We start from the raw sequence: 12,992 nt of genomic DNA, 5'->3' as shown, positions 1-12,992 counted from the left end.
GTCCATATATATGGATAGTGACCAAAAGAAAAGTTTGTTTTAAAATGCTGGGTGGGGAGTGTGCCTAAAAAAGGTTCTAATAATTTACAATGATGACTTGTCCAATGGATAGGTCATCAATGTGTTATCAGTGAGGGTCTCACCCAAGAGACCAGTCAGCCAATCAGCAGAACAAAGGGCAGCTCAACCACCAGGACCACTACAACCTATTAGAAGGGTAAAACATACTTTGAAGACGTGAACCCTAAGACACTGGTGAAAACAGCAGGAGAGTTCTAAATTCATCTTGAAACATCAACATTACTCACCCTCCTGAAGCAGCAGCGTGGAGGCAGGTCCTCCCGAGGTTGTCAGGTGTGTTGATATCAAAGCCGGCAGACAGCACATGTTCATTGCTCAGCGAGGCGACTATGCTGTACAACTGACCTGGTTGGATAAATTATGATGCATATATTTAAATATACATAATTAAAAGATTTCACTCCTTTAGGCCTCATGCACACGACCGTGACATTTTTTTACGGCCCGCAAACCAGCAAAAAAACGGAAGCCGCCCATGTGCCTTCCGCAATTTGCGGAACAGGCGGTCGTCAATATAATGCCTATTCTTGTCCGCAAAGCGCGGACAAGAATAGGACATGTTATATTTTTTTAGTGGGGAGGCGGAACGGAACAACGGATGCGGACAGCACACGGAGTGCTGCCCACATCTTTTGCGGTCCCATTAACCACTTCAGCCCCCCTAGCTTAAACACCCTTAATGACCAGGCCACTTTTTACACTTCTGACCTACACTACTTTCACCGTTTATTGTTCGGTCATGCAACTTACCACCCAAATAAATTTTACCTCCTTTTCTTCTCACTAATAGAGCTTTCATTTGGTGGTATTTCATTGCTGCTGACATTTTTACTTTTTTGTTATTAATCGAAATTTAACGATTTTTTTTGCAAAAAATGACATTTTTCACTTTCAGTTGTAAAATTTTGCAAAAAAAACGACATCCATATATAAATTTTTCTCTAAATTTATTGTTCTACATGTCTTTGATTAAAAAAAAATGTTTGGGTAAAAAAAAAAAAAAATGGTTTGGGTAAAAGTTATAGCGTTTACAAACTATGGTACAAAAATGTGAATTTCCGCTTTTTGAAGCAGCTCTGACTTTCTGAGCACCTGTCATGTTTCCTGAGGTTCTACAATGCCCAGACAGTACAAACACCCCACAAATGACCCCATTTCGGAAAGTAGACACCCTAAGGTATTCGCTGATGGGCATAGTGAGTTCATAGTACTTTTTATTTTTTGTCACAAGTTAGCGGAAAATTATGATATTTTTAATTTTATTTTTTTCTTAAAAGTCTCATATTCCACTAACTTGTGACAAAAAATAAAAACTTCCATGAACTCACTATGCCCATCACGAACTACCTGGGGGTGTCTTCTCTCCAAAATGGGGTCACTTGTGGGGTAGTTATACTGCCCTGGCATTTTAGGGGCCCGAATGCGTGAGAAGTAGTTTGAAATCAAAATCTGTAAAAAATGACCGGTGAAATCCGAAAAGTGCTCTTTGGAATGTGGGCCCCTTTGCCCACCTAGGCTGCAAAAAAGTGTCACACATCTGGTATTGCCGTACTCAGGAGAAGTTGGGCAATGTGTTTTGGGGTGTCATTTTACATATACCCATGCTGGGTGAGAGAAATATCTCGGTCAAATGCCAACTTTGTATATAAAAAAAAAAAAAAAAAAAAAGGGAAAAGTTGTCTTTTGCCAAGATATTTCTCTCACCCAGCATGGGTATATGTAAGATGACACCCCAAAACACATTGCCCAACTTCTCCTGAGTACGGCGATACCGGATGTGTGACACTTTTTTGCAGCCTAGATGCGCAAAGGGGCCCACATTCCTTTTATGAGGGCATTTTTAGACATTTGGATCCCAGACTTCTTCTCACGCTTTAGGGCCCCTAAAATGCCAGGGCAGTATAAATACCCCACATGTGACCCCATTTTGGAAAGAAGACACCCCAAGGTATTCAATGAGGGGAATGGCGAGTTCATAGAATTTTTTTTTTTCCTCACAAAGTCTCCCTTTCCGTTAACTTGGGACAAAAATTTCAATCTTTCATGGACTCAATATGCCCCTCACGGAATACCTTGGGGTCACATGTGGGGTATTTATACTGCCCTGGCATTCTAGGGGCCCTAAAGCGTGAGAAGAAGTCTGGAATATAAATGTCTAAAAATTTTTATGCATTTGGATTCCGTGAGGGGTATGGTGAGTTCATGTGAGATTTTATTTTTTGACACAAGTTAGTGGAATATGAGACTTTGTAAGAGAAAAAAAAAATTAAAAATTTCCGCTAACTTGGGCCAAAAAAAATGTCTGAATGGAGCCTTACAGGGGGGTGATCAATGACAGGGGGGTGATTAGGGAGTCTATATGGGGTGATCAGGGGTTAATAAGTGACCGGGGGGGGGGGGGGGGGTGTAGTTTAGTGGTGTTTGGTGCTACATATTACTGAGCTGCCTGTGTCCTCTGGTGGTCGATCCAAACAAAAGGGACCACCAGAGGACCAGGTAGCAGGTATATTAGACGCCGTTATCAAAACAGCGTCTAATACACCTGTTAGGGGTTAAAAAAAAAAACGCATCTCCAGCCTGCCAGCGAACGATCGCCGCTGGCGGGCTGGAGATCCACTCGCTTACCTTCCGATCCTGTGAACGCGCGTTCACAGGAAATCTCGCGTCTCGCGAGATGACGCATATATGCGTGACTCTGCGCAGGGCTGCCGCCTCCGGAACGCGATCCTGCGTTAGGCGGTCCGGAGGCGGTTAAAGTGAATGGGTCCGCATCCGAGCCGCCAAAACAGAGGCTCGGATGCGGACCTAAACAACGATCGTGTGCATGAGGCCGTCTTCTCGGCTATTTTTAAAGCAGATTTCTCAATATAAAAACATTAAACACTGATTACTTATCCCCCCGATAGGTCATCAGTATCTTATCATGGGGGTCAGACACCTTAGACCTCTGCCGATAAGCTGTTTAAGAAGGCACTGGAGTGCCACAGCCTTCTCTGCGTTCACCAAGCACAGCGCCATACATTGTATAGAAGCTGTGATCGGTATCGCACTAAGCTCCATTCACTTGAACTGGGATGAGCTGCACCTAACCCAATGAATGTGTGGTCACTGGCCTAGGGAAAGCTGTGAGTGCCGCTGCTTTCTCAAACAGCTGATCGGCCACCAATCAGATACTGATGTCTTGGAAAACCCCTTTAATATGCAGCCTCAGACATTGGGGAGGTTTGGCTAGTAGAAGCAATGAAATACAGCAGACTCTGCTGTAGTCCTGATGGAATCACTCTCACTGCCCTTTAGACCAGTGACTGACAGGCTAATGTGCATACACATCTGTCTATCAAGCCGTAACCGGAGGGGGAAGGTGGGCAATCACCTCAAATACATTGGATTTTGAGTGCACCATCTTCTTTCAGCACTTCTAGTAGTCAAAAGACATTCTTTTGTGCGTTTTTGTTACTAAGGATACATTTAGTAGTAATATGCTGCCCTTACATAATTTACTGCGTTAAGCTGACAGATCCATTTTAATATTTTCTTACTCTATATACATAAGTCACTTACCTGAGGAAAGTAGCTTTCGGCAACAGTCTGAGAACCCATACAGAACAGCTAAGTGCAGGGGAAACATGCCATGAACACCACGCCTGAAACAAATTCAATGATTAATGCTTGCCGGGTGGCCATTGATCAGTAACTTATATTCAGCACAGGTCCAATTGTTAGGCTGCGTTCACACGAGCGTGTCCGGATTAGTTCCGGATGCGTCCCGGTGTGTTGCGGCAAACCCGCGCGAGTAGGAATGCAATTGCAGTCAGTTTTGACTGCGATTGCGTTCCGATGTTCAGTTTTTATCGCGCGGGTGCAATGTGTTTTGCACGCGCGTGATAAAAAAACGACTGTGGTACCCAGACCCGAACTTCTTCACTAAAGTTCAGGTTTGGGTTCGGTGTTGTGTAGATGGTTATAAGGGAAAATAATAGCATTCTGAATACAGAATGCTTAGTAGGTGATCAATTGAGGGTTAAAAAATAAAAAAAATTAACTCACCTTGTCCTCTTGTTCGCGTAGTTCTTCCGGTCTTTAGTTCTTTAAAAAGATGAACTATGGGCTAAAGGACCTTTGGTGACGTCAGATCACATGCTCCAATCACAGGGTCCATCACCGCGGTGATGTACCATGTGATTGGAGCATGTGATCTGACGTCCCCAAAGGTCCTTTAGCCCATAGTTCATCTTTTTAAAGAACTAAAGACCGGGAGAACTACGCGAACAAGAGGACAAGGTGAGTTAATTTTTTTTATTTTTTAACCCTCAATTGATCACCTACTAAGCATTCTGTATTCAGAATGCTATTATTTTCCCTTATAACCATGTTATACTGTATTGTATAGACAGTCACCTAGCAACCGTGCGTGAAAATCGCACCGCATCCGCACTTGCTTGCGGATGCATGCGATTTTCACGCAACCCCATTCACTTCTATGGGGCCTGCGTTGCGTGAAAAACGCAGAATATAGAGCATGCTGCGATTTTCACGCAACGCATAAGTGATGCGTGAAAATCATCGCTCATCTGAACAGCCCCATTGAAATGAATGGGTCCAGATTCAGTGCGGGTGCAATGCGTTCACCTACCGAGCCGCGGATGCGCTCCAGAAATGAGGATGCGGAGAGCACACTGTGCCTCATAGAGAATGGATGGGTCCGCACCCATTCTACAGATGAAAGCACACACAACAAAACAGGAGCATTTTTTCTTACAAATCCATACAGTGCTGTGGCTCTTATTTCTGAAAACAGATGAATTATAACTGGGTGTAACTATTGCGCCTACACAGTCTGACATGGTTAGGCTAAGTTCACATCTGAGGCACAATTTCATTTTCTGTTCCAGTGTGGGAACAGAAAAACAGGGAACAAAATGGAAGCATTGGATCATGACAGACACCAACCACACCAATCTGACCTTATTTACTATAATCAGGTTTATCTGGCTTCAGGAGTCAGTTATACTGCCAGACAAAATAGTGCTGTCTGCAGAGGTACTTCGTCCAGATTTCTTGTCAGAATCTACAGTGACGGCTGCGAATGGAACGTCGGCATCAGATGTCAACCTAGCCTTAGAACTGATGTCAGACTGTGACAAGCCCCACTGACAAGTGTATATTAATACACTTCCAGAGGTGCAGCACCCTTAGAAAAGATGCTCCAGAATTGTTATTTTAAGACCAATGCATGAATTTACTAAGAATGACATGCCAGGAGAGTGGTTAAGTCCTCTTTAAACAATAACTTCTTCTGTCCTTATAGCGGCCCAATTCACACTGGAGGAAGCCAGTCTGCCGAAGCTCTCAGAGTCTGGCATGGCCGGATGTTACCACAATGCCCCATGGGCCCCAATAACTAATGGGATCAAGTGGAGATCCAGCTAGTACCTGGTAAATACGCCAGGATTCAGCTGGACGAAAACGGTTGCATGCGCAAACCCAACTATATTTGCCAGGTAGTGGCTGGATCCCATTATAGTCAATGGGGATTGCGATAACATCCAGCTATGTCAGATACAGAGAGCTGAAGAAGGACGTTCCAGCAGAGAAGGCCGCCAGTGTTAAAGAAGCCTAACCCAATTGGATGGTATTGTAAACACCTATATTTATTACTTGAATAAATGAGGAATAAGTCATGAGAAACATAACAGTTGCAAAGATGAACAGCAACTTACATTATTCATATGTGAAAAGTTTGCATAAATGCCTGAATTTGACGCAAATGATTCTTCTTGACCTACACCTCCCTTACCCACAATAAGTAGGGCAAACCTGACACGATTATCCCGTTTGTAATCTCACCTTGCAGTATCAGCACCATTTGTCATCAATGTACTTATTAGCAGCTCATGCCCATATCTAGCAGCAACATGCAGAGGGGTATTGCCATATTTATCAGCACAGTCAATTTCACCACCTGCAGAGAACATTGAGGAAAGAGTCAACAAGCTCAGCCTCACAGGAGCAAATGGTTAGGTAAAAAAAAAAGAGTGGGAACATACCATTTTGAATCAAAATCTGGGAACGAGTAAATCTTCCGTGTATGGCAGCCATGTGTAAGGGGCTCTTCCCTTCTTTACTCTACAGAAAGTAAGGGGGGGGAATAAAAATAAAAAAAAATAAAAAAGGTTAAAATATCTATATTGCTTCCTAAATACATCTAAGGATTAAAGATGGATCAGTCACAAAACACAATGTAAGTCCATGGTGACTGATCTGTTTTTTTGGACATGAAAAAAAATCCGGATCTGGTGCCAACTGACTTGCAATGGATTCAGTGATGGACCCATCTTGTTCATTTGGGACATAATACAACCGGATCCTTTCTGAATGGATGCAGACTTTTATTATATAGCAGATGCGTTTTTGCTAAACCCATGACTGATCCAGCAAAAACGCAGATGTGAAAGTAGCCTAAGCTAACCACTAAAGAGGGACATAACAGGTGGATTATTTGTTTTGCTTTAATAATACAAGGACGTGTAACCTTAAAGGGAACCTGTCACTAGTTTTATGGTGTCCTAACTAAGGGCAACATAAATGACTGATTCTCTTAGCACAATGCTGGGTCACTTTCTTTAATTGACCCAGTCAATCTGCCAACATCTTGTATAGAAAAGCTCCAGCTGATAATGATGAGTCATGAATATTCATGAGCTCCTGACTCTCCCCGCCCACCTGCTGCTGAATGACAGTTTGTTTCCATATGAATCAGCAGCAGGTGGGCAGGGGAGTGGCTATAGCTCTGAATTAAATATACGCTGGACTCAATGACATCACGCTGGACTCCAATCAGCTCATTAGCATGCAGCATCTTTGTGTGTATATTATGAGGTAACCATCTGTCACACCAGTAAATGAATACATCTAAGGTACTTTTTAGTAGTTAATGATTGTATATAATTAGTTAGATTATAATCAAATATCCACATGAAAGGTTCCCTTTAAGTTTCCAAGAGAAGGATAATGCAGTGCAGCAGTAACAAATATAATAACCAGACTGGTGATATTGCCATAGTCACTTCTAGCAAGCCTTCACTACTTTCTATAATATAAAAAACAAAAAATAAATAAAAATAAAAAATAATATATCCTACAGCAGACAAAATGTAAAGCTGGATTTAGACTACCAAATATTCAGGTGATCAGGAATGAACGTGCCTATTAACACTCATTCCGGACGATCTGCCTGTGTAAAGGTGCTGCAGATCATTCATCGGGTGAAATGATAGGAGGTGTAGACATCTCAATCATCGTTCCCGGGCAGGAGATCGTGCTGTCTAAACAGCACTCTGTTGCCCAGGATCAATAATTTTGTATGGAGACGAGTGATAGCAGCAGCTAAGGCTCATTTTCATACCGTTGAGAAGATCACTGCATGTAAATGCAGCGGTCATCTCCACTTCATTCCCAAAAATCTGCTGCTCATCTGTCTAAATGCGCCTTATAAAGCAGATCCTTCTCAGCTACCCAGCCCCCAAACAAACTACAAAATATACCTGGTGATTGACATCAGCTCCATTGTTGACTAGCAGCTCCAGGCACAAAGCCCCGTTTGTGGAAACAGCAGCAAAGTGCAGAGGTGTGAAGCCCTTCTCATTGGGCTGGTTGACATTGGAGCCATAGTTGACAAGTTCATTAGCCACAGCATCCTGACCCATGTAACAGGCTATGTGCAGGGCAGTGTTTCCAAAACAATTGGGTTCATCGATCTGACAAAAAAAATAAAAAATTACTAAAAATGAATAAAAAATTAAAATAAATTAAGCAGACATTTCAATTAAAGGTGTTTTCTGGTACTTAAGTATCAGAGCAGCGGGTGTCCGACAACCAGAATGCACACTGATCAATTTTTTTCCAGGAAGCCAGCGATGCCCGAAACTGTACAGCCAGAATCACTTGTTTCTGCTCACTGTGTGGGTGCCATGGTGGGATAATGCAGGTCAGTTCCCGTTCAGGAAAAGAGCAGAGCTGCAGTACGCTGGTGCCGGAAACTACATCCCGCCTTCCGTCCAGTGAATAGTTTCTGCTACTGGCCTGAACTAACTCATCTATGGCGGTGTCGGACCCCACCGATCTGATATTGATGACCTAGTCTGAGGATAGGTCATCAATATCCAAGTACTGGAAAATCTCATAATGCATCACAAACACACCTGTTGCACAAATGAAGTAATGATAAAACAAACAATTTCTTCTTACCTCCACGCCAAGTTTTAACAAATACTTCACAACGTCTATCCTCCCACTAGAAGCAGCTGCATGAAGGGGTGTATAACCGTTCTTATCCTTTGACATTGCGTCAGCTCCCCGAGATATAAGCAGCTTTGCAATCTCCAGGTGTCCTACATAAATAAGAGGTCATAAGGTGACTTAATTGACATCACCACACTAACACTAAGGCCTCACAGCGCTCCACATACATCGTAGCAAAAATGCAAGATAACTTCAATTCAAACTTAATGTTTCTCCACGGAAAAAACACTAACAATGCCTTCATCACAAATGATCCAACATGACAAACTACTCTACTATAAAGGTATTGTATGGATGTCAGCGTTTATCACAGTCATGAGATAAACCAGATGTAATTACAAGAGAAGACAACTGTAAATGTCTTGCCATCCATAAATCTATGAATTCACACATTTACTTTTAGGACCTTTGCACTGCAATCTGCGTGGTTAGTCAATGACCCCCAGAGAGACTGACTTCCAGGTGTAGGTGTGAGTGTGTGTGTGTTGACTTCCAGGTGTAGGTGTGGGTGTTGACTTCCAGGTGTAGGTGTGGGTGTAGGTGTGTACAAGTAAGAATGTCCTGAACTACCTTTCACATAATGAAATTCAAAAGCGATGGGAGGAAAGTTTCCGCAGTGCTTTTTTAATGACCGTCCATCTTCTTTTGACAGTGTTCGGTGTATGTCCTTAGTCTACAGTGATTTTGCTATAACAGAGGTAAGAGGGAGCAGGACAATTCAGCGAGTGCTCCTGCTTTAGGAACAAGCTGTTACTACCAACCCCCAATCTCAGAGGCTCCTACTTGACAGGCAGAATCAGAGAAAGCTTGGATCTAAGCTGTTAATCCTTTGAAAACTACAGTTAGTAACCATGGCAAGATTCAATGGGACGGCTGAGATGTAATTACACTGCTCACCACTGTGGTTGCAACGGAGAGCAGGTAAACTACTAAGAGAAGGCATCACTTGTACAAGCGTTGCTTTCACTTCAAACAGCGGATCGGCAGGGGTGTCTGACAGCGGCCAATCTGATATTGATGACCTATCCTGAGGATAGATTAATATAAATAAAGCAGACAATCCCTTTAAGGGCTTAACTCTCAAGGCTCATGCACACAACAGTATTTCGCGTTCCGTATACAGACCGCATTTTGTTTCCGTATACGGAACCATTCATTTCAATGGGTCCGCAAAAGATGCGGACAGCACTCAGTTGCTCCGTTCCGTGACCCCTTAAAAATTATGAGACATGTCCTATTCTTGTCCGTTTTGCAGACAAGAATAGGCATCTCTATAATGGGCCTCCTGTTCAGTAAACTGCGGAAGCACATGGGCACATGGACCGCAAAAAAACAGCACGTTCGTGTGCATTAGCCCTTAGACTGTGTGAAATCAGCACAGAATTTGGACCAAAACACCAGTTCCTGTCATCAGTTGGGTCAAAACCTTTAAAAAGTCTGCGCAGTACAACATTACTCATTATGTATTTTTCAGAATAGGTCATCAATATTAAATTGGTGGTTGTCAGACCCCCGCATATCAACTGTATGAAGCAGTTTCTGCTCTCGTGCAAGTTCTGCATTCTCTTCACTGTATGCAGTCTAGCTTGTAGCAGCTCTGCAGTGTAACTACAGCTGCTCGTCCAGTTCACCTGAATGGTACAAACAGCTGTAGTTACATTGTACCGCCGCGCCAACTACACAGTTATAAAGTAAAGGGGACGCAGCTGACGATAGGTGATCAATATCATAGAACTGTGCAACAACCTGAATAGTAAAAGATAAAAAATATAATATATATATATATATATATAGATATAGATATAGATATAGATATAGATATAGATATAGATATAGAGGAATAAATACACCGCAGCACGTCCATAAGGTGAAAATGTGGGATCCTTTATTCACCCAAGCAGCGACGTTTCGGTCCGCTTGCTGGGACCATTTTCAAGCAGTGCTTGAAAATGGTCCCAGCAAGCGGACCGAAACGTCGCTGCTTGGGTGAATAAAGGATCCCACATTTTCACCTTAAGGACGTGCTGCGGTGTATTTATTCCTCTGGTTGTTTGACACTGTGGTCGAGTGTCGATACCGCTGGCACCCAACATTTGCTACAAGGAGTGCTGCCCTGAACTCTCATTATAATATATATATATATATATATATTGAACCTCTGTGTGAGACTTAACCTTGTAATATCAACCTTTATGAGGTTTTGTGAAGAAACCCTGTGAAGAAAGAAGGCAATCTCACACTACAAGATGTGTTTTGTATAACCCAAAATATAGCCAAAAAACAGTCACACTTACCAAGGTAAGATGCATACAGGATAGGGTGCCGCTCCTTTTTATCACAAATGCTGTGGTGTGCCCTTCTGTTTAAAAGCATTACAACAATCTGCAGAGATGCAAACAGATTATTACAGAATACTACCGGACTTTTCAGCAATTAGAGTCAAATTCTAATTATTCTAATTATAGTCTAAACTTGTTTCTCACTTTCTAGCAATACAACATCCCAAACACTTCTTTTCACACGTTTACTAAGTTACATGGAAATGTTCTGATCACCAATTCACATGATGCTATTTGAATCATGAAACTCTGGTCAGAAACAGTTGTGGAATTGTTTCCAGTAAGTAAGAGCGATGAAAATCAACTGTTTCAATCAGTCTCTGTGGAGCCAGATAGAACATACCTCTACGCTGCCACTGAGCACAGCATGGTGAAGCACAGTACGTCCTGTCCGATCTGCTATGTTGACATTTTTCACCAATCCCATTAAGGTCTCTGCACATTTCGTTGCTCTGTTAGCAGCTGCAGCATGTAGTGGAGTTTGCCAGTTCTTGTCCCGGGCATTGACATCCGCAGAGTGCTTTACAAGAAGAGAGACTGCCCTCTAACAGACAAAATCAGCGTGTGTCAAATTAAGAACAAATCTCGTTAAACCAAAAAAAATGCAGATTCTGCTACAAACACAAACCAACACAGAGTGCTACAGATTATAGGAGTTTTCTGGGACAAAATCAACGGCTTACAGTTAAAGGGAGTCGGTCACCATAAAATATAGTGTGATCTTCTAGCAGTATGTTATAGAGCAGGGGGAGCTCAGCAGATCAATAAATAGTTTTATAGGAAAAGATTCACTATAACTTGTAATTCATTCATTTAAATTCCTGCTCATTCTAGGCTCTGAAGTCCAGGAGGCGGTCCTATTAGTGATTGACAGCCTTCCCTCTATGACTGCATACACAGATAGCTGTCAATCATTGATAGGACCGCCTCCTGGACTTCAAAGCACAGAATGAGCAGGAATTTGAATGAATGACATACAGATTTCACTGAATCTTTTCTCACAAAACTATACATCAATCTGCTCAGCTCCTCCTGCTCTATAACGTGATGCCTTCAGCTCAGTCACCATGTTCAACATGACAAATTCCCTTTAAGCTAGGCCAGGAATGTAAGGTTGGGAGGAGTGAGATTCTGAAGCCTGTATTAGACAGGCAGATTATGCAGGCGATTGTCAGGAAAGAAAGCGTTCTTTCACGGCAGTCGCCTGCTCGTTACGTTCCTATACTGAATCATTGTTTGTCAGAAGCAGATTGTGATTAGACACCATGATCTGCCGTGAGCAAACAATTTTTTTAAAATCTGTTGAGAGACTGAGAATGCCCGATGAACGAGCGTTTGCTCATTCATCAGGTAATTGGTGGCAGTCTTACACTGCCAGATTATCGCAAATGAGTGTTCACGCGAACACTAGTTAACGATGATCTGGCACAGTATCTGCCAGTCTAAAACACCCTTTAGAGAGTTCACTGTTGGATACCAATCACACGACCGTATTTTCAGCGAGCGTACAGCCCGCATTTTTTTGTGGATGAGGACCCATTCATTGCAAAAAAAAAAAAAAAGGCGGACAACACATCGCGTACTGTCCATATTCGTATGTCTGTTCTGCGGCCCCTTATGTTTCTACTTCTGGATACATTTGATGGTGTGGAATCCTGGCACACTAATTGGTACCTGCCTCAGTACAGTTTATCTTGGGGCCTGGGTATGTGTGGTTTTATGGATAGCCACTCGGTCAAGGAGAGAAAGTACACAGGTCAGAGAGAACTTTTTTTTTGTAATTCCCTCCTGGTTTTGGCTTCCAAAACTGCATCAGGAAATGTGACCGTGTGGCCGTACCTTTATTAAAAAAAAAAAAAAAAAAAAAAAAAAAAAAAAAAAATGGAATTTTGCAAACACCCAGGTGAAATTACCTCATTTCGTGCAGCTACTGCCCGGTGCAAGGGAGTAAGCCAGATTGAATCCTTTGCATTAACATTAGCACCTAGAGACAAAATGGAAACAATTAAAGTTACTTTTGGTAAAATATATATCCCGACATATAGAGGTCACCCGAAAAGGATTCATTGTTCACAGGAATGGTTTAGAGGCAATTTGTAAGGGTGCTGCCACATGTTCAAGTTTTTTATGCAGTTTTTGAAGCCAAAACCAGGAGTGGTTTAATAATAATAATAAAAAATAAAATTGTCTAATACTCTTTTTATGATCCACACCTGGTTTCGGCATAAGAAACTGAATATATGGAAGCACCCTAACCTTCAGCATCATTTA

At 42.3% G+C, this 12,992-nt stretch overlaps 1 protein-coding gene across 1 annotated transcript in view; it reads right to left on the bottom strand.

Annotated features, from left to right (window-relative positions):
• The window catches only part of ANKRD52 (ankyrin repeat domain 52), a 78,889-nt gene that overhangs the window by 49,562 nt on the left and 16,335 nt on the right, over window positions 1-12,992 (bottom strand). Inside the window, exons 4-12 of the mRNA XM_040425555.1 lie at window positions 12,635-12,705; window positions 11,065-11,265; window positions 10,677-10,764; window positions 8,329-8,471; window positions 7,626-7,838; window positions 6,129-6,207; window positions 5,929-6,043; window positions 3,643-3,725; window positions 309-426 (exon numbers count right to left, since the gene is read on the bottom strand). Coding sequence (XP_040281489.1) covers window positions 309-426; window positions 3,643-3,725; window positions 5,929-6,043; window positions 6,129-6,207; window positions 7,626-7,838; window positions 8,329-8,471; window positions 10,677-10,764; window positions 11,065-11,265; window positions 12,635-12,705 — 1,111 coding nt within the window. The remainder of the gene's footprint in view (window positions 1-308; window positions 427-3,642; window positions 3,726-5,928; window positions 6,044-6,128; window positions 6,208-7,625; window positions 7,839-8,328; window positions 8,472-10,676; window positions 10,765-11,064; window positions 11,266-12,634; window positions 12,706-12,992) is intronic.

The sequence above is a fragment of the Bufo bufo genome, chromosome 3 (genome assembly GCF_905171765.1).
Source record: "Bufo bufo chromosome 3, aBufBuf1.1, whole genome shotgun sequence".
NCBI lineage: Eukaryota > Metazoa > Chordata > Amphibia > Anura > Bufonidae > Bufo > Bufo bufo.
Note: the sequence above shows the minus strand (reverse complement) of the source record. Positions and strands in the feature narration are given on the sequence as shown.